Here is a 22,488-nt window from a genome sequence, read left to right as displayed (position 1 = left end):
TGTTGAGAGGATGGTGTATGTGTATGTCTGAGAGAGAGCGTGTGTATGAGAGAGGTATGGATATAAGTGAGGGTTTGCATTTTACTAAAATAAAGGAGGGCAGGACTTGTACAGGTAATATTAGGGCCTGGGTCGTGTTGTAGAACAGAGACCTGGGGGTGTTCGGGTTCATTGTTCTTGAAAGTTACATCACTGGTAGACGGGGGTGAAGAAGGTGTTTTGCACACTTGCCTTCATTGTTCCCATGCTGAGTACAGGAGTTGGGATATCATGTTGGAGATGCACACAGAAAGTACTTTACTCAGGGTGATAGATGTCTGGAATGCATTGCCAGCAGAAGTAGGGGCAGGGACGGTAGATTCATTTAAGGTGCATCTGGGTGGAGGAAATCCAAGATGGCGGCGACCCAGCAAGTCTGAGTCTGTAGTGCTCTGCCCAAGACTCAGGCAAAGTAGGCTACCTGCCTCCACCACACCTTCCAAATCATTTAAATAGGTTTTATTTAAATACAGCTAGTTATTTTGCACCAAACTTGAGCAGTTTAGTGCCCCGTTAAAATGACTAAAGGAAAGAATGCCCGCAGCTCGCAGCACATAGGAACCCCTCCCCAGCTGCAGCAGAGGCGTCCACAGCTGCCCCAGGGTACTTAACTATGGTAGCGAGCCTTGTTGCAGTGATTTCTAAGCTTGAAGAGAAGATCGCCACCTTCATAGAAGAGTCCAGGAGCAGGTGGGAGTTGCTCTTGGTCGCGCTGCAGAAGCACGACCGAGATATTGAAAGAATCGAACATCGAGTCGGAGGGGCGGAGCTAAAGGCTGCGACCTCCGAGGCTGCTGCAGAATCAGCCGTGGGTCGGGTCTGGACTCTCGACCAGCGAGTCCGGGCCTTGGAAGATCACATTAACGACCTCAAAAAGCAAGGTCGTCGAAAATATTTGTTTGCTGGGCCTTCCCGAATGGGAAGAGGAAGGCCAGTTTACAACGTTTCTGGAGCAGTGGCTTCCACAGTTATTGAATCTGGAGGCTGGATCAGGCCAGGTCTGGGTAGAATGGGCCCACCGGGTTGCAATACACAGGCCCAGCTTGGACCAGCGCCCCCACCCAGTCCTGTTCCGGCTGCAGTGCTTTTAGGAGAAGCAGATGCTCCTGGAAGCTTCCAGAAATCTTGGGAAAGATCCCCAAGCCATGATTTACAAAGGATCCAAGATTATGCTGATTGAGGACTTTTCCATATCTCTGGTCCAAAAGAGGAGGGCGTTTAAGGGATTTAAACATTCAGTACTCCCTGCGCTACCCAGCAACACTACGTTTTAGCCACGAAGGTCAGTGTATGACTTCGGATCGCCGGAGAAGGCCACGGAGGCCACGGAGACCAATTTATTGGATGAAGAACACTTGAAATTACAACAGGGTGGATTTGATCAGGCGTTCTTTCCTTCCTTCAGCTCAAAAAGTAGGGGAGTAGTTCTTCTTATTTAAAAGAATCTCCCTTTCAAAATCCTAAGTCAGATGAAAGATGAATCTGGGCGATATATACGAATTAAAGCCCTTATAAATGGAGAGGAATATGGGATTTTAAAGCAGTATTGTCCCCCGGCGCATCCTTTCAAATTTATAAAGGAAGCTTTCTCCAAATTGATGGCACTGGTGCTCATCATACAATTATAGGGGGAGACTCTAATTGCATTATGGAGCCGGAAATAGGCAGCATACCCAAGAGTACTGCGGGTGTATCCCCCAGATATAGACAATTGGCGGATTTGAATCAAGAATTAGGATTAGTAGATGTGTGGAGGTGCCTCCACCCGCAAGGCAGAGATTTCTCTTTTTACTCTAATCCACATAAATGTCACACGAGAATTGACATGTTTTTTGCCCCTTCGAGTTTTTTAAATTCCATATCATCCTGTAAAATAGGTGATATGATAATTTCTGATCACGCTGTTGTGTGTATGGAAATCAAGGCTAGGAACAATGAGGCATCCCCCTGACATTGGTGTATGGGTTCCTTCTTAACGAAGGATAGTAAATTTGCAAAATATTTTTCTCAAGAATTTGAAGCTTTCTTGGAAATTAATTCAGGTACGGCCAGTAACCCGTCAATGATGTGGGAGACTATTGAAGCTTATGCACGAGGTCTGATCATTTCATACTTGGTGACCCAGAAAAAATTAAAGGGAGAACAACAGCATCTACTTGCTGCTCGCTTAAAAGCAGCTGAAACAGCATACGCTGACAGACCTTCTATTGCCAAATTACAAAGGATTACGGCCCTTAGGACAGCTCTGAATACCGCCTTCTCCCTAACGGCAAAGAAGGAAATATTATTTGCAAAACAAAGATTATATGAATTTAGTGATAAACCTGGTAGATGCTTAGCATTTCTTGCAAGTAAAAAAAAGGGCCTCTCAAGCTATCACAGCTATCAGGGAAAATGCTGGTACTCTGACTCACGATCCTAAAAGGATCAACTCAATCTTCAGAAAGTTTTATTCTGATCGCAGGATTGTGAAGGTAGAGCCAGGAGGATGCAGTCCTTTTTTAAAAGCCTGGCATTTCCGGACTTAACCCCGAAACATGTATCGGTCCTGAATGCTTCCCTAACAACCCAGGAAATACTTGATGCAATTAGGCAATTTCAGAGCGGTAAGGCACCTGGCCCAGAGGGCTTTCAGGTTGGATTTTACAAAGAGTTCACAGGAGTATTAGCTGGCCCACTTATGAACATGTAAAACTACAGAAATAGCCAGGGCTGCCTCCTGCCTTCACTGAATGAGGTGAATATCTCCCTTATTCTCAAAAAAGGAAAAGATCCAGAAGATTGTGCATGATACAGACCGATATCCTTGCTAACTGTAGATTTTAACATTCTCTCTAAAACATTAGCATTGAGGCTGGAGAGGGTACTGCCATATATCATAAAAGAGGAGCGGACTTGGTTTATTAAGGGCCATAGATCATTTAATGATATCAGAAGGGTCTTGAATGTGAATCAAGTCTGTCATCAGGAAAAAATACCAGGAATAGTAGTCTCTTTGGACGCGGAGAAGGCATTTGACAGGGTTGAATGGTCATACCTGTTCTATACATTAGAAAGTTTTGGTGTTGGAAACGTATTTGCCAAATGGGTCTCAACACTGTATAATGATCCCAAAGCAGTTGTGATCACCAATGGATTAGGCTCAGGTAGCTTCCGTGTGGGTAGGGGCTGCTGTCAAGGATGTCCTCTCTCACCGTTGCTATTCACGCTAATAATTGAGCCACTGGTGGAAGCGATACGGGCTGACTCTAATATAACGGCCCTGAGGGTTGGTACAAGTAAACATAAAATTACCCTATGTGCAGATGATGATCTCCTTTTTCTTAGTAATCCTCTGATGTCCGTGCGTCCCTTAATCTAAATTATTAATACATTTAGTGCATTTTCAGGCTACAAAATTAATTTTTTCAAAATCGGAGGCCACGTCTCACTAGTATGTCCCACTTATTGGACCGATCCCACTTCCCCTTTCGGTGGTCTCTGGAGGGTTTCCTATACTTAGGCATTTTTATCACTCCAGTATTTGGCCAGCTATACAAGGCCAATTTTGTGCATCTATTGGAAAGGGTAAGGCAGGACCTTCACGCTGGGGAGACCTTCCAATTTCCTGGCTAGGTAGAATAGCCCTAATTAAAATGAATGTCTTGCCCCGTCTCTTATACCCTGTGAGAATGTTTCCGGTGGTGCTGCTGAGGCTGGCACCGTGCAAATTGTATGGTTGGCTGGGTTCGTTCATCTGGAATCCTAGACGGCCCCTCATTAAGTTAAGGAAGCTACAGCTTCCACAGGCAAGGGGGGAGGGCTGGATTTTCCAGACTTTAGGAAGTATCAGTTAAGTTTCTTGTTAAGCTGCATAGCCGATTGATTGCGGGTCAGACATGACCCAATCTGGATGGACATCAAGGTTTCTCAAGTACAGTGCTCTCTTATTAACCTCTTATTTTTAGATTAGATGAAAATCATTACGGACCACTGTAGAAACCCTATAGTACTAAACACAATTAAAGCTTGGAATATTATGCGGCAAAACGAGGGTAATTCAAATAAAACGTCCCCCTATACTACTATAGTGGGGGCATGGGGTTTTCAACCGGGGCTTACAGATACCACATTCAAATCCTGGAGATCCAGGGGTATCTCCTGTTTAGGGGATCTGTTTGAGAAGGGGGTCCTGATGTCTTTTGAACAGCTGCATCAGAAATTTGGATTACCTAATGGAGACCTCTTTTGATACTTCGAAATACGAGATTACATACAGAAGACGACTACGCTATTAAATAGTCTCTGTAAATCAGATAGAGAACGAAGAGTGTTGTGGCCAATGGGCGTACCCTCGGTCAGCACTCTTTATCATTTATTACGTGATGAAGTGTCAGAAGATATGGACCGTCTGCTTAGAACATGGGATCAGGATTTGCGGCTGGAAATTTCTACAGAAATGTGGAATGACATCTGGGAAAATGCCAAAAAAATCTCCATTTGTAACAGAACTCAGGCCATTCAGTTAAAAATACTTCATAGGGCCCATATGGCACCGGAAAGATTGGCAACATTTAGGGCAGGAGTATCTCCAATGTGTCCCAAATGTAAAACAGAGGTGGGCACTCTTACACACCGCTTATGGACATGCCATAAGATCCACAAATACTGGACCGAAGTAGTAAACGCCCTGACAGACATCTTGGGAACGGAAATTACAATAGATCTGGGCTTCTCGAGCTTACCTCCTCTGGATGTGCACGGGAGGAAATTATTTTCCATTCTCTCCTTCTATGCAAGGAAAAATATCTTAGTAAACTGGGTGGCTGAGGGCCCTCTAGGACTTCAGAATTGGCACAGATTAATCATGGAATGTGTTCCCCTTGACTTCCTTACAAATATGGTGCACCAAAAAACTGAATTATTCTATAAAATATGGCAGCCCTTTTTGAATTACATCGATACAGATATTTCGGCCATTCTTTCAAGGGCTTTCATCTAGTTGAGGTAACAGTTCTGGCTGGTCCGGGGCCCCTTGGGAGAGGAATCCCACATGAATACGGGTTTTATTACAACTTGATGTTAACTCATTACGAGTGTGTACTTCACTACTTAATTACTATGTTATCCTGTTTTCTTTTGAATAATGTAAGATATTTGATCATACACTCTGGTTAGTTATAGGTTAGATCTGGTTTCCAGCATCTGCAGTTATTGTTTTTACCTTAGTTATAGGTTAGATTAGTAGCTAGATGAGTTTTGTCTTTTTCTTTTTCTTCTCTGTATCTCTTTTTGTTGGACAGGTTTTGGCTCTTTATTTAAAATTTAATTGTATATTAATGTTTGTACTTGTCTTTTTTAAATTTGTAAACTTGTAAAAATGTTAAATTTTCAATAAAAATATCTATAAAAAGAAAAGGTACATCTGTACAGATGCATGAGTAGGGGGAGAGCAGAGGATACAGATTCAGGAATTGCGCGATAGGTTTAGACAGGGGATTTGGATCGGCTTCGGCTTGAAGGGCTGAAGGGTCTGTTCCTGGGTTGTAAATTTTCTTTGTTCTGTGTTGAGGTTGTACAGGATGTTGGTGAGGTCATTTTGTTTAGAGTACTGAGTACAGTTCTGATCACCCTGTAATAGGAAGAATATTATTAGAGGGGGTTCGGTAAAGATTTACTTGGACGTTGCCAGGACTGGAGGGTTTGAGTTATCGGGAGAGGCTGGGACTTTTTCACTGGAACGGAGGAGGTTGAGGGATGACCTTATTGAGATTTGAAAAATCATGAGGGGTGAGGGTAAGGAGAAAAGCGAGGAACATGCGCGGTTATGTAGAGCCAGAGGTGGGAAGGTGAAACAAAATTGTGGCTCTACCCTTTTTTCCTCCTATTGACATTTGGCCAGTTGAATCTGGCAGTTACACCAACATATCTACAGAGCCTACTGCACGTGCTCCTCGGTGTCAGCAAGCGCTGCGCATGTTCGCCGGTGTCTGCAAAAAACTGCACATGCTTCTATCTGTCTAAAAATGGTGCATGAATTTCTTTTGCCGTTCCCCTGCTCCTCGGATGCTGCCTGACCTGTTGTGCTTTTCCAGCACCACTCTAATCTTGACCCATGAGCTTCTGAAGCTGTTGCTGCTCCTCTCTCTCTGAATGAAGATTGAGATTCATCCAAGACTGTAATTTCCTTCCTCTGTCCAACAGCACACTCTTCTCTCACTGCCTTTTCTATTTCTTTTATTTTCATGCTGGGATCCAATTGTTGAATTGCAGCAACTGAGAAGAACGGGAGTGAATCCAGAAAGAGGACAGACTCTGGAAAAACTGGTCCAGGTCTGTGCCTCAAACACCTGGCAAGTGCAGTACCAGAGGGTGAAGTTATAGTCTTTGCTGTGGAAAAAACAAAGCAGAAATGAGATGTATTGTTTAAATGGTGATATATTGGGAAGTGGAGAAAGTAAGGACTGCAATGCTGGAGATCAGAGTCAAAATGTGTGGCGCTGGAAAAGCACAGCAGGTCAGACAGCATCCAAGGAGTAGGAAAGTTGACGTTTCGGGTAAGAGCCCTTCATCAGGAATGATGTGTGGATGGACAAAGGAGCCTCAGCGTCCTCCTACACCAGTCAATGCCAGTTGTCAGACAGGTGCAGCAAGCATTCAGCAAGGCAAGTGGTATATGAGCAAGAGGAATTGAGTTCAGAAGTAGGGATGCCTTTCTGCAATTAGGGGGTCATTGAATATATTCAAGGCTGAGTTCATATCATTTTTGAACAACAGAGAAGTGGATGGTTATTGGGGAAGGCAAGAAAATAGTTTTAAGGCTAGTACAGAACAGTGACAGTCATACAGCATAGAAACACACCCTTCAGGTCAATTAATCCATGCTGACTATATTCACAAACTAATCCCATCTGCCTGTGTTTGGCCCATATCCCTCCGAACCTTTCCTATTCACGTACTTATCAAAATGTATTTTAAACATTGTAACTACTTGCATCCACCACTTCCTCTAGACATTCATTCCACAAACAACCACACTCTTTCTTTAAAAAAAAGTGCTCCTCATGTCTTTAGACTCGTTCTACTCTCACTTTAAAAGTTTGCTCCCTAATCTTGAAATGACACCTGCCATTCATCTCACCTATACCCCTCATGATTTTTTAACCCTCTCTAAGGACACCTCTTAACCTCTGATGCTCTAGTGAAAAAAGTTCCAGCCTCTGCATCTCGATATAGGGAGGTCCATATCCATTTGTGATCTGTTCAATGCTGGTGCAGGCTTAAAAGACCAAATGGCCGACTCCTGCTCCCAATTCTCAGTGTCCTGGACAGCAAGAGACAATAAGGCAAAGGAGTAGAAAGTAGGCTATTCAGCCCATCAGATCTGTTCATACCATTCAATCGTGGCTGATCAGTTTCTGAGCCATTCTGCTGCTTTCTCCCTGTCACCTTCGATCCCCTCAATACTCAAGAACCTAGCTATCTCAGTCTAAATATCCTCCGTGACCTGGCCTCTGCAGTCTTCTGTGCCAATGAATTCCATAGATTCGCTACTCTCTGGCTGAAATTTCTCCTTAGCTCCATTCTAAAAAGTCTTCCCTTTCCTCTAAAGCTGTGCCCTCAGGTCTTAGTTTCTCCTATCAAGGGGAACATCTTCCCAACATCCACTCTGTCCAGGCTGTTCAGTATTCTGTATGCTTCAATTAGATCTCCCCTGAGTATGGCCCTGTTAATCAGCATGAACCAGACCCTTCAGGATGAGGTACAGCAGGGATTGGGTTCAGCAAATTGGAAATGGAGGGAGAGTGTGTGGGATGGAGATCTTCAGCTTCTAAAGAATAAGAGAGGAAAGAGAGTTCACGATAAATTAGAATTGATTGGATGAGCTGATAGGCTAAGGAGGGGCAGATGGAGTTGAACTTGGAGAAATGTGATGTGTTGCATTTTGGTCAAGCAATGCAGGTAGGACTTAGGGGGAGTGTTGCAGAAGAAAGAGACCTTGGAGTGCATGCTCATAGTTCCTTGTAAGTGGAGTCGCAGGTAGACAGGATAGTGAAGATGATGTTTGGAATGCTTTCCTCTATTGGTCAAAGTATTGAGTGAAGGAGTTGGGAGGACATATTGCGGCTGTACAGGACATTGGTTAGGCCACTTTTGGAATATTGTGTGTAATTCTGATCTCCATCCTATGGAAGGATGTTGTGAAACTTGAAAGGGTTTGGAAAAGGTTTATAAGGCTGGTGTCAGAGTTGGAGGGTTTGAGTGAGAGTCTGAATAGGCTGGGGCTGTTTTCCCTTTGTGTCGGAGGCTCAGGGGTGACATTATAGAAGTTTATAAGGGGCATGGATAGGGGTAAATAGCCAAAGTCTTTTCCTCCGGGTCGGGGAGTGCAAAATTAGAAGGCAGAGGTTTGAGCTCAGATGGCAAAGATTTAAAAGGGACCCGAGGGGCCACTTTTTCTCAGAGGGTTTTGCATTTATGGAACGAGCTGACAGGAAGTGGTGGAGGCTGGTACAATTACAACAATTAAGAAGCATCTGGATGGGTACATGAAGAGGAAGGTTTTTGAGGAATATGGGTCACATGCTGGCAAATGGAATACTTTGATTTTCGATACATGGTTGGCATAGACTAGTTGGGTGGAAGGATCTGTTTCTGTGGTGTATGACTCTTACTGTCTTCGGTGAAAGCAGAAGTGTGGTTGTGAAGACAGGGCTTTCAGAGCAGCTTTCAAAGATGTTTTGCCCTACTGGGACCGGAAGAAGTTACAACAAAATCTTTCATTTGTGAGACAGCAAGCAACTCCGGGATTTTGCTGGAAAGTGGGAATTCTTTGCACTGAGAGGATGAAGCCCTACCCTATCCAGTCATTTCTGCTGGTGGCTGAGACTAGGCCCCTAGCTTTGGGGGAGTAGGTTTAGGACAGAGATGAGGAGGAGGAAGTGAGGGCTGCTGGTTTTCCCAGAGAGTAGTGTATCTGCGGAATTCTCTGCCCGAGGAAGCAGGCTCCAATATGCCCCGCTCCTAATTCTTCAGCTTGACGTACCCGTGACTGTATACTTTGAAGAGTTTTCATTAACTGATGCAAATATTTCCCATTTGACCAACAATGCAGTGTCAGCTGTTTCAGTCATTGAGATGGTTTTGATTCATCTACTAAATACATCTACTCTTATTAGACAATATTCATGACAATGTACGCGAGGTGATTCTATATACACAAGTTGTAAACCAGTAAAGGCTGACCAGGCAAGGAAGTGGTTAACAAACACAGGGCATCCCTTAGAGTATGCATCTTGTTTGTTTACAAATTAAATACGCTTCAGATCTTTTCCTAGCTGCTTTCCGAAAATCTGGGTGCCACAATAATGGACATCATCAACTGAAATAGGCAGCAGCAAAGAATGAATACAAACCAGTCCAGCAGGGGGCACCCATGTTTTGGTTTGCGTATTGAGGGAGTCCCCTATTTGAGGCCCCTGTGATATCAGTACTATACCCAGGCTAATGTGCATTGAAACCAGATTATGAAGTGTTAACTTTCCTGCAAACTTCTGCCTGTGTGTGTCTCTCTGTAACATTTTCTAACTTGCTTCATATCTCAGTTTGTCAGCTTTTGTTTATTCCTTCCTTCCTTCCAAGGCTAATGAGGCACTCACATTCCAGAACAGCCCAAGTTAGGGAGTTGAGCCTCATAAATCCTGGCTGTGACACATTGCTGCTTAACCAAGTGTGCAAACTCTAAATACCTCTCAGCTGTTCCATTTGCAAATCAAACACTGTTTTCAACACAAGTTGTTTGTGTCTCTGCATGAGTCCATAACCCAGGGAAATACAACAGAGTCTTTAATGGTTGCCCAATGTGTCCTGTATGCCAAATTCATTCAAGTCTGGACATCCTGAAGTGAACAATTATACTTCAGATTTCTACTCGCCAATTAAAACTAATGTTGGGCACTCGAACAGATTGAGGGTATCTTGAAGCATGCCACGGACCTCAGTGTGGGTCCAGGGCTTATCAAATAGGGTTTCACCTCTCATAACCCTGCAGTACGCAAATTATTTATGACTAATTTTGTAAAGCACAAGTGCTCTCAGCAGTATTATGTCCAGATGCTGGGACCCTGTTTAGTTCTCTCACTAGTATCTTGTGGCTGAGTAGGGAGAATTGTATCAATATTTCTATCGGCACTTTTGTCCCTGGCCAGCTTTCCTCTTTATTTTGGACACAACAAAAGCAGCAACCAGATATTTCATCTCTCAAAGGATATCGGCCGGTGACCTGGCAGGACCAGGGTATCTCCTGCCTGACTCGCCAACTGTGGGGGATGGAAATAAAGCCCCATGTCAGGAAAGAATTTGTTTATCAGGAAGCAGTACAGCTGCAAGGCCAACCGTCTCCGCTGAGCCTGGGAAACACAAACTTTAACAAGCAGGCACTAAGCTGAGATTCAAAATGGTTTCCAGGCTTTAATATGTGACCAAATGGCTGACCCAAATCTAACAATTCTCCCACATCATCGAAGAGAATTAAATAAGAAAAATGAAACAAAATTAGAAATAAATTGGCGACCGTGCTTAATGTTTGTTCATTATGAAGTAAACAAGAAATAGCAGTCTCCCAGGATTCGTATGGTGCCCTACTTGAGAAATTCTGTCCAACAAGTTTAATTGGAAGCAGTAGCTTTCGGAGTGCAGCTCCTTCATCAGGGGATTGTGGAATATGAAATTGTAAGACACAGAATTTATAGCAACAGTTTATAGTGTGATGTAACTGAAACTATATATTGAAAAAGACCTGGATTGTTTAAGTCTCTCATCTGTTTGAATGACCATGATAGTTTCAGTTCTTTCAAATGTAAATCACAAAACCTTTTAAAATAGTTAAATCCTCAAGTGAACTTTACCAATTGGTGTCGCGTCAGCCCAGATAATGTATTGAAGGTGTGAGCTCCCCTGTGTGAGACTCTGTGCCACAATGGTTAAACTGATTTACAGAATCTTACATGGATTCATGCAGTTTTTGAGCAAAGTAAGACATAATTCTGCAAGTACGAATTCACCCAACAAACTTGTGCATGTGTGTGTGTGTGTGTGTGGCGGGGGGGGGGGGGGGGGGGGGGGGGGGGGACACACACGTATATTTGCAGATAAATTCTATGTGCATTTTTTTAAGGAAAAATCTGCAGGCAGTCAATACATGTAATAGTTTGTAAATTCGACTTTGGAAACAGAACCAGTCTGACTCAAGATTGGGATACAGGCAGACTCTGACCTCGCACCTTTAATGCATTGTCTGGGCTGAGATGTGAGCTTTTGCTATAAAGCCTTGTTATCTCGAGAAGGTGACAACAAGAAGTTCTGGGATTTACATTGTAATGAGACCTACAACCTATTTGAAACGGTGGAAGACTTAACAATCCAGGTTTGTTCAATATACCATTTCAGTGGCAGGACACTGGAATGTTTTGCTCTAAATTGTGTCTTAGGATCTTATCCTCCACAACCACCTGATGAAGAGGCAGAACTCCAAAAGTTATTGCTTCCAAAGAAGCCTGTTGGACTACAGCCTGGAGTTGTGATTCTAGAATCTGGTTTCTAGTATCTGCAGTCCTTGTTTTTACCTAGTTGATTTTAACCCTACAGTGAATCCTCTTGCAAGGATGCCTGCATTGAAGAAGTTTTCCTCCTCTCTCTACAAGAATCTCAAGGAATCCCTCTCCCACTGCAACTCCCAGGTCATTTCCTCTGCCCTGAAGCTTTTCAACCATGTCCTGAAACAGACTCACTACCACAGCCACATTTGCTTCCTCATTACCTGCCTCCGTAACCAACTCATCCTACACTGACTCCGGACCACCTTTAAACCAGCAGAGTTCAGATCCGAACAGGCCACTCCACCCTCCTGTCTGACCTATCCCCTCCATCCGCACCCCCATTCACCTATTGTACTCGATGCTACTTTCTCCCCACCCCCACCCCCACCCCCACCCCCACCCCCACCCTCCTCTCATTTATCTCTCCACCCTGCAGCCTCTATTCCTGATGAAGGGCTTTTGCCCGAAACGTCAATTTTCCTGCTCCTCGGATGCTGTCTGAACTGCTGTGCTTTACCAGTACCACTCTAATCTAAAGTGGATTGGACATGCTGAAATACCCATCGTGCCCAGGGATGTGCAGGTAGGGGTGAATTGGCTATGCGAAATTAGGCATAATGTGCAGGTAAGGTGCATTACTCAGGGTTAAATGTAGGGGATTCGGTGTAGGTGGGTGACCCTTGGGAGGTTCGGTGAGGCCGAGTGGCCTGCTTCCACACTGTGGGGATTCTCTGAAGGGAGGGGTTTTTTGGAAAGTGTTTTCTCGTCCGCGTCTGCTGCAGGCGCAGCGCATGTGCGGTGCGTCGTCCCGCGGTTGGCCATGCCCCGCCCCCTCAACCGTCACTTTTCCTCGGCCCGCCCCTAGTTCCTTTGTGACGTCACAAGGCGGAAGTGGCTGTCAGTTTCAAAGTGAATATCCCGCCCTCTGGGTCACTCTTCATCCTGGGAGGGAGACAGAGATGGGAGGAGGGGAAATTGTTCACTTGTAGCAACTGGAGTGAATGCAGGGAGAGAGCAGACTCTGCAAACTCAGGTATGTGTCTTAGTTAGCCAGGTGAGGAGGGACTGAAGGATAGAGATTGGGAAGGGGGAGGGCTGGATATCTTTTCTGTTTTTATTTTTAAAATTCACCCGATTCCCACCATTAACTGCCACAGGTAAAGTACAGCACATGCAATATTCCTCATTGCAGCTTCAAGCCGGTTTTGCATCCTCTGTTCTTCCTCCACTTTGGCTCCAGCACATTCAGCTTCTTTCCCTCATTCACATTCCTCCGCCCCCGCCCTGATGTTCCAAGCCGATCCTCAAAAGATCGGTTTGTCCCTCCATTCTTTCCCGGTGGCGTCCATTACTCTTGTCTATTTCTGCCTTATCCGGCCTTGTGCGTGAACAAAGTGTTAGCGTATATCCTCTTTCACTGCCAGCTACTTCCTTGTTTGCGAAAGCAACATTTCCTCCCATTTTTCGCCGACACTGAGCCTTCTGACCTCCATGATTGTGTGTTTTTTTTTGTTTTTGCAGAAGCAGGAAACAGATGCTTATAACTGTTTGTACGAGCATATCTAGCTTAACCTACACCCCCTCCCCTCACAGCATCTTATCTGTTTGTCTGTAACATCTACCATTGTTTGCAGGCACATTTCATGTATGCACATTTTAGCTAATACAAAAGCAATTATATATTTCCTTCACATAGTTTTCATTCTTAACTCCACTCTTGGCTGAAACAATTATACCCTGGCGTTAGTTCATTTACCTTGCAGAAGCAATTATGGTTGTAGAAGTAACACTGCTTTACCTATATCCCACAGGGGTGACCCTACAACCTTGTATAAAATAATGTGGGGCATGGCGAGGGTAAATAGACAAGATCTTTGATCTGAGATTGCTCATAGGTTTAGGGTGAGATTTAAAAGAAACCTAAGGGGAAACTCCTATATACAGAGGGTGGTGTGTGTAAAGAATGAGCTGCTAGAGGAAGTGGTGGCTGCTGGTACAATTACAACCTTTAAAAGGTATCTGGATGGGTATATATTGGGAATTGGCCATACTAAATTGCCCGTAGTGTTAGGTAATGATTAAATGTAGGGGTATGGGTGGGTTTCGCTTCGGCGGGTCGGTGTGGACTTGTTGGGCCGAAGGGCCTGTTTCCACACTGTAATCTAATCTAATCTAATCTAATCAAAAAAAAACATTTAGAGGGACATGGGCCAAGTGCTGGCAAATGGGACTGGATTGATTTAGGATATCTGGTCAGCATGGACTGAAGGGACTGTTTCTGTGCTGTACATCTGCGATTCTGGCTTGCTACGAATGTTTGTTACGTCTGTATGTTCAGTTTTTCCCTGATGTTGGTGTTAACGCCTTGGTGTCTTATTTTGCTCCCCACATCCAGGGGACATTAACCATTTCCTATCTGGTTGTTCTGATCTGGACTGCTGTCTGGATCGGATTTCTGGGATTGGTCAAGAAACATACCTGGAAGTGACTTTGTCAATCACACAAGCAATAGTTTATTCTTTGATATGGCCCGGTCGGTAGACTCTGATCAGCCCAGAAGGATTAGATTAGATTAGATTCCCAACAATGTGGAAACAGGCCCTTTGGCCCAACCAGTCCACACCTATCCTCTGAAGAGTAGCCCACCCAGACCCATCTCCCTCTAACTAATGCACCTAACATTATGGGCAGTTTAGCATGGCCAATTCACCAAACCTGCACATCTTTGGATTGTGGGAGGAAACCCACGCAGACATGGGGAGAATGTGCAAAGTCCACACAGCCAGCCCCCGGAGGCAGGAATCGAACCTGGGACCCCTGGTGCTGTGAGGCAGCAGTGCTAACCACTGGGCCATCGATGAGTACTCCTAGAGTGCCAAAAGAATCCGCCAACTTTTACAGAGTGTGGATAGAACTTATGTACATTGTTTAGAGTCAGACATTGAGCAAGATCACATAGTAACAACCAATCAGATCCCGCGAGGTCCTCATGCATTTTTGACTTAGCCTAGGGTGGCATGGTGGCTCAGTGGTTAGCACTGCTGCCTCACAACACCAGGATCCCAGGTTCGATTCCAGCCTTGGGTGACCGTCTGTGTGGAGTTTGCACATTTTCCCCGTGTCTGCGTGGGTTTCCTCCGGGTGCTCCGGTTTCCTCCCAGAGTCCAAAGATGTGCAGGTCAGGTGGATTGGCCATGCTAAATTGCCCATGGTGTTAGGTGCATTAGTCAGAGGGAAAATGGTTCTGGGTGGGTTACTCTTTGGAGGGTCAGTGTGGACTGGTTGGGCCGAAGGGCCTGTTTCCAAACTGTAGGGAATATAATCTAATCTATCATAATTTCTTGTAGACAACCTGTTCTTGGAATTGTATTTGTCCTGTCTGGTGGTTAGGATTAAACCGTTACTACTGCGATTGATGGTTAGGTTCACGTTTGTTACTTCTGCATTTGCAGTTTTTTTCACTGGATTTATATCAGTCTGTGGTTTCTTGTTTGTTCTGAGTTGTGAGTATCTGCCTGACTCAGTCCCACCGAGTTAGCCAAGCAGAAGCCATTTTGTCCTACCTCCCATGTCCTATCTCCCATGTGGAGATTTGAGGTGGCCCAGGGAATCCTTTGAGAACTCAGACCTGTAAAGCCCCTCTCTTGGTTTGTCCTGGAGATCATACTCTTTGGAAGCCTGGAATAAAAACCTTTCATCATAAAGTCCCAAAATGCAATTCAATTCAATCCATAGCAGATAAGCACTAAGAGTTAATTCTCTAAGGGATTCAACAGCCTCTCTCCCGTGTCCTTTTGAACTCTCAAGACAGCAAAGATTTATTTTGTGAATGCCCCGCTTGCAAGGGGGAGTAAGAATGCATTATAATGGACAAGATCCAACCATTAATTACAAAGTTATGGATAGTACCGAGTCTTGTTTCAGGGTCAGATTCAAAGACTATCATTAGTTTCACAAGGGAACGGCTGTGAATGTTATCACTTGGTGTCCTGTTCACACAGATTCACCGATGCTGAGGTAAACGTTCTTAATTGCCTTACAGCATCCTGTTATCACTTGGTGAATCCAGGTGTCCCTATCTTTCAGTTCTCTCCTCTTTCTAAGCCTTCCTGTCTGTTTACTTTCTAGTGCAGTAAATGTATTCAATAATTCAGCATTACATTTTAGTCTGAATGTTTAAAGACAAGTTTTAAGGCTATAGACTTTCTCACCCAGATGCCCATACCCTCATTCCTCCCTTTGATTGCACCGCGATCACTGAAAGAGAAGGCTAGTCCAAACGAATGCCCTGCCATCAACATCCTGCAGAGCGGCACCACCATCTTCGTAGCTCATCTGATCATATTTATCATCACCATCGACACGTGTGGGTGAGCCATCAGATCGCAAAAGGAGCATCTTCTGGGGCAAATCTATATCACTAAGGGACCTCATAAGCCTAGCAATTAAATACCTAACAATACCAATACTGACAAACAGACATAGCTAAATTGATAAGCCAATTGTACCATCAGCCTGATCTGCAGTTTCTCCAACTGGTCCCTTCAGTCATTCTGTCAAGGAATGCCTGGATCTCTTCTTGTATCTTAGTTAATATTGCCAGTGAGATCGGGAATGCCCACAGTGCATTTATCGTGGACAATGGTGCAGACCTCACCCTCCTGGGGGAGTATATAGTCTAAGGCATACCGATTCTGCACAGAGTAAAGACACAGGTCTGATAATCCCAGTTTACTCTGTTTCAGAGCCTCTTTAGTCTTATTTCCTCGAATGGTCAGGCTGTAAAAGAGGGAATTGCGGTTCTGTTGACTTGTCACCCCTGCCGATCCTTCCAACCTCAGGGTATTCTGGATTCCCCAGCCTATCGGGTGTCCTGTATTGTCACCCAGTCCCTTGGGATCCTTCCGGTTGGAGCAAGGTTGGCTGACACCGACCGCTGCATCCTCCTCAGATGGAGGTTCCATCGACTTGTCCACTGGCCAGGACAAGGTACTGTTGTGGGAACAAGGGCTCCGATTGTGACCTTATGAGGGACATCTTTGCCATCCAGGACAAGGAAATTGGTAGCTTTACCTTAGCTGAAGAAATAATAGTCTGGTTTGGTGTATATTTGGGAGAGTTTGTCAAAATCGGTTACTGAAATGTTATAGCAGGAAGTCTGGTCAGGTCTACAGGAGTAAAGAGTCGACGTTTTGCAAGAGGAGTCGCTTGAGCGCTGTAAAAAATGTGCCAAGTGACTCGAGCACTTGCTCTGTATGGGAGACAATGGTCTTCAGAATGCTGTTCCCATTGAGCTCTCCCTTAGCTCTATTGTACATGGTCTTGGTGACAGTATCAGATTCTGAAAAGAGAAAAGGCCTATAAATGCGCAAGGAAAGGGTTCCGTTCCAGGTCCATGTGCAGCATAAGGTCTACTGTACGCCAGCCAGCATTACACCGGCTGTTTGTATACACAGACGGGAGCTGTTGGACAGTGATATTTCTCTTCACAGGGTCGGCAGTAGGAATTCTGACAAATAGAATGGAATCGGGGACTGGGGACGGGGCACGTAAGTCATCTCCCGATAGAGAGGAGTAACATACTACTGCCTCTGGGGTGAAGAGCGTTCTGTGGGCCTGTATAAATAAGTTGTTTGTGGATTGAGGAGTTTCCCCTATCAGGCTTCCCCTTTTTCTCGAGTAAGCCTGTCCTGCAAAAAGGGATGGTGTTCCTGGGCGTCCATAAAATATTTACCATAATAACGGGGTTGATCATTTTTATCCTCACTAGGCTTGCGTCTGCAGGTAAAATCAAAAAAACATGGTAACGACGTGGTAACTCCCACTGATTTCTACTGTCCAGATGGACCATCTGGTCTTTCTGATGTAAGGGTCCATTGCAATAATCAATCTTCATCACGTTCCTCACGTCAAAGGCGCCTGGTCCGGTGCACTGTACGACATCTCCTCAGCATGGGTGGTGGATAATCTCTAATCATTCCTGGTCGCATCCATAATTAGTGGCTTTCCCCATCAGGATGTTGTACGTGATCAGAAAGGTGAGGAGATAAGCGATCCCCCACATGTCCCTCCTCTTAGTTCAAGTATCTGCAATAAGATTAACATGAGAACAACAGCAAAAGTCAAAAACCCAACTGGACAGGGTCCACTCCTTTTGTTGGGATTCCAGGATTCTCTCCTCCTCTTCCCCCCCCCCCCCCACTTTTGATTAGTGCGGCCAATCAATTTACAATGGTGCAGTTGGACCCAAGCTGAGAGCCCAGCAACTGTGACCGCTGTAGGGGTGGGAAGTAAAACCTGGAAGGGGCCATCCCAACGAGGTTTGAGATCTTTGCCAGTCCAGTTCTTGACGAGCACCAACGAACCAGGCTCTGCCCGTGACGAGGCTGAAAGGGAGGGAACATCGCTGTAGGCCGCACGCTCCTGGGAGTAAAAGGCACGCGTAACACTAGTTACAGCAAGAACATAACCAATAATTGCTTCGGTCATGTGGTGGAAGTGGACTCAGAAGGGAGCCGAATCGTTCCAAGGGGTATGGAGAGGGTGACCAGAGAGAATCTCAGCTGGAGACAGTCGTGTCTTGCCGGGAGACATGGATCGCATCCGGTATAAGGCCACAGGGATTAGCATAGCCAGGACAGGCCAGACTCTGCCACTAATTTGGCAAGTTTAGTCATGAGTCTGGTTAAAACATTCGACCGCCTGAGGATGAAAAGCACCATGCAGTTACCGACAAATACAAAGCTGGGAACAGAGTTCTCCGTTAATATTACCGACAAAGTGTGGTCCATTGTCCGAGCTAATGCACGCAGGTATACTGAAGCAGGGAATTATTTCCTTAAACAAAATCTTCACCACAGTCTCAGCAGTAGCATTAGGAGGAGGGTAGGCTTCAATCCACTTACAAAAGACATCAGCAATAAGCAAAACACATTTCTAGCAACTCAACTCATTTCTACAACTCAATGAAGTCCAGTTGAAGTGTCTCCAAGGGACCCTCCAGCAAGGGAGTTCTCGTAGTTAGAATGGAGTGAGAACAGAGTGGGGGTGGGAAGAGTGGGATGATGCTTTCAATTTTGTGGAACAACAAAAGAATATTCCACAGAAAGTAGAATTACTTGTTCTCAGTTTCTACCCTGCACTGATAGTGATGACTTTTGTAATCTCTTTTTTTTTGCAGAGTATTTGAAGATCTGAAGACTGAAGTTTCAAAATCAACAGATGAAGGGCTTATGCCCGAAACATTGACTCTCCTGCTCCTCGGATGCTCCCTGACTCCCCTGTGCTTTTACAGCGCCACATTTCTTGACTCACTCTCCAGCGTCTGCAGTCCTTACTTTGATGTCAATGTCTGACAGTCATTCAATCCATCGGAACAGCAACTATTTTTGACTGTGATTTCTGTGAGAGGGATCAACGCTTTTTGGTTCCTGTTTGAGGATGTTTTCAGCATCAGTTGGGACTGGACGAGAGACCCCACTATTGCAGCGCACTGTGTGTGGAGCCTGAAACAGTTATACGGCCTGGAAAGGGGATTTCACGGCAGGGAGGGCTCTACACGTGTTTGTGTGCAGCTGACGCTGTGGCCATGGAGAAACCCGAGGAATCCCACCCTGTGGAGAAACTGTGGAAGTGTGGCGACTGTGGGAAAGGCTTCCGTTTCCCGTCTGCCCTGGAGTCTCATCGGCACTGTCACACCGGGTTGAGGCCATTCCCCTGCACCGACTGTGGGAAGGCCTTCAGACATTCCTCCCACCTGCTGAGGCACCAGCGGGTCCACACGGGGGAGAGGCCCTTCAGCTGCCATGAGTGCGGGAAAGCCTTCAGCAATTCTTCCACCCTGCTGACCCACCAGCGGGTCCACACGGGGGAGAGGCCATTCACCTGCTCTCGGTGCGGGAAGGGTTTCACCTAATCCTCCAACCTGCTGAGGCACCAGCGGATCCACACCGGGGGAGAGGCCGTTCACCTGATCTCAGTGCGGGAAGGGCTTCAGGTATTCCTCCCACCTGCACAAGCACCAGCGGGTCCACACGGGGAAAGGCCCTTCAGCTGCCCCGAGTGCAGGAAGGCCTTCAGCAATTCTTGCAAACTGCTGACCCACCAGCATGTCCACACAGGGGAGAGGCCGTTCACTTGCACTCAGTGCGGGAAGGGCTTCACCTACTCCTCCAACCTGCAGAAACACCAGCAAGTTCACGTGCCATCGCAGGGGGATTGAAGGAGTGACGGCCGAGTGCCATTATCGATTGGACTATCAACCCGGTTCCGGGGACTCCCGGGTTCGAATCCCGCCACAACAGATGGCAGAATTGGTATTCGGTCAGAAATGTGGAGTTCGGAATCTAACGATGATACCGTTTCAGGGAGGGGGTGGTACGGGGGAGAAAGCACCCATCTGATTCACTCTCTCCCTTGTTAGAGAATGGAACCGCCATTGTGGGAAAGGATTCACTCAGTCGTTCCAGCTGCATCCTTTACCCGGTCTGGCCTACATGTGACCCCAGACCCATAGCAGTCTGGTTGTCTCTCCACTGCCCTTCCCCCACTGGCAAATGAGTGGGGAGAAACTTACCAGGATACAGGGTATGGGTTGAATTGCTGAGTGAGGCAATACTTCCTCCGGGTTACGGCTGTGCCAAGGATCTAATTACAACCTGGTGCTGCCCAATAGTAAAGACAGTGGGGTTTGTGTGGGCTTTGATCTTGAGCTGTTTAAAAAGCAGCTACTTTGTCTATACCTTTTTGCAGGGGGGGAATCTGAAGCTGTAACAAAGTTGGGTCACAATAAAGGTTACCTGAACTTTGCGCCAGGCTCAGACTCTCAATGAAAGCTTTGAGCTCCAAGAGGTTTTTTGTTTAAAGCTGCTCTTTCGTTTCAGCCTCCTGCACTGAGTTTCCAATGTCGTGTATCAGATGGAGCAGCTAGTGTCATTAGAAATTGTAAATCTTTCAGGTACTGTGTTGTTGCATCAGCATTGTAAAGTTTACTGGCAGCACCAGGAGGTGTGGGCTGTGTTCACTAGAAATGATGTGGAGGTGTCGGTATTAAACTGGGTTGATAAAGTTAAAAAGAAATCACACGATACCAGGTTGTTGTCCAACAGGTTTATTTGGAAGCACTAGCTTTGAGTGCTGCTCCTTCATCGGGTAGCTGTGGAGCAGCATCGTAAGACACAGAACGTATATCAAAAGGTCAGTATCATGCAACTGATGGAATATATTGAACAAGTCTAGATTGCTGTCAAGTCTTTCATCTCTTCGAATGGGTGTAGGCTTTGGTTCATTAATGTGTAACTGCCAGAACATCTCTTAAGTCACATTCTTGAGATGACTTAAGGTTTTATAAAAAAGATGACATCTCAGCTCAGACAATGCATTAAAGGTGTGAGATTTGAGTCTGTCAGTATTTCAATCTTGAATCAGACTGGTTCTATTTCCAAAGGAGGAATTCATAAAATATTACATGGATTGACTGCCTGGAAACTATATGCTTTTTGAGCAAAATTGAATGTATCTGCAAATATAATTCTGCCAATACAAATTCACTCCAAAGAATTGTGGATGCGTGCATGTGAGTTTGTGCATGAGAGTGTGTGCATGCTTGGTAAAGTGTGAGTGTGATGGAGTAGAAGCCTGTGAGAGCATTGGGGAGGGAAATGTTTGTGTGTGTCTGAGGGGGAGCATGTGTGTGAGAGGTATTAATACAAGCAAGGGGTTGCATTTTGCTAAAACAAGGAAGGGCAGCACTTGTCCAGATAATGGTAAGGCCCTGGGTCATGTTATAGAACAGACAGACATGGGGGGGGGGGGGGGGGGTGTTCAGATACATAGTTCTTTGGAAGTTGCATCACAGGTAGACAGGGCGGTTAAGAAGGCATTTAGCAGCATAGCATTCATTGTTCACACCATTGAGTATAGGGGTTGGGACATCATGTTGAGGTTGTACAGGGTGTTGGTGAGACCACTTTCAAAGTACTGAGTACAGTTCTGATGGCCCTGTAAGAGGAAGAGTACTATTAGAGAGGGTTTGGTAAAGATTTACCAGGATGTTGCCAGGACTGGAAGGGGGTTTGAGTTATAAGGAGAGACTGGGACTTTATTCATTCGAGTGCAGGAGATTGATAAAATCATGAGGAATGGAGGTAAGGTGAATAGCAAAGGGCTCTTGCTTAGCATCGGGGAGCTCAAAACTTGGGGGCATATTGCTTGGAGTAGAAAGATTTAAAAGGAACCTGAGGAGCAACATTTTGAAAGAGGGTGGCTTTGTATATGGAATGAACTTGCTGAGGATGTGGTAGATGCAGGTACAGTTACAACATTGAAACAGCATTTGGATGGGTACATGAATAGAAAGGTTGCGAGGGATTATGGGCCAAATGCAGCCAAGTGGGACTGGTTTAGTTTGGAATCCTGGTCGGCATGGATGAATTGGACCGAAGGGTCTGTTTCTGTGCTGCATATCTTTATTGAAACCAGTACAATTCTGAAAGGGGCTTGACAGGATAGATGCAGATAAAATACTCCTTTGTGGGGAGGGTCATCGAATTCCAACAATGTGGAAGCAGGTCATTTAGCCCATCTCTTCCTTTCTGGCCCTCCTGAACAGTATCCTACTCATACCCAACCCCTTACTCCGTATTTCCCATGGCCAAGCCACCCGAACCTGTACATCCCTGGTCACTATGGGTAACTTAGCACGGCCAATTCTCCCGAACCTACACCGAATCTATAAATTACCTTCTCAAGAATGTAATTTAAATGCAGAGCTTTTCTAAGAAAAATGTCAGTCTGACTCAACATTGGGAAACAGACAGAATTCGCACCTATTGTCTCTACTTATAAATAGGGCAACGTCTCTTCGAAATGTAGA

General features: G+C 45.3%; 1 protein-coding gene across 1 annotated transcript in view; it reads left to right on the top strand.

Moving 5' to 3' along the window:
- The window catches only part of LOC148144012 (uncharacterized), a 105,497-nt gene that overhangs the window by 6,137 nt on the left and 76,872 nt on the right, over positions 1 to 22,488 (top strand). The window contains exon 2 of the mRNA XM_087975721.1: positions 19,294 to 19,490. Within this exon, the coding sequence (XP_087831847.1) occupies positions 19,294 to 19,490 (197 nt within the window). The remainder of the gene's footprint in view (positions 1 to 19,293; positions 19,491 to 22,488) is intronic.

The sequence above is a fragment of the Chiloscyllium plagiosum genome, unplaced genomic scaffold, assembly GCF_037043375.1.
Source record: "Chiloscyllium plagiosum isolate Xiang-an unplaced genomic scaffold, Cpla_swu_hap1 HiC_scaffold_27, whole genome shotgun sequence".
Lineage (NCBI taxonomy): Eukaryota > Metazoa > Chordata > Chondrichthyes > Orectolobiformes > Hemiscylliidae > Chiloscyllium > Chiloscyllium plagiosum.
The sequence above is the reverse complement of the archived record's forward strand: the minus strand, read 5'-3'. Positions and strand labels throughout refer to the sequence as shown.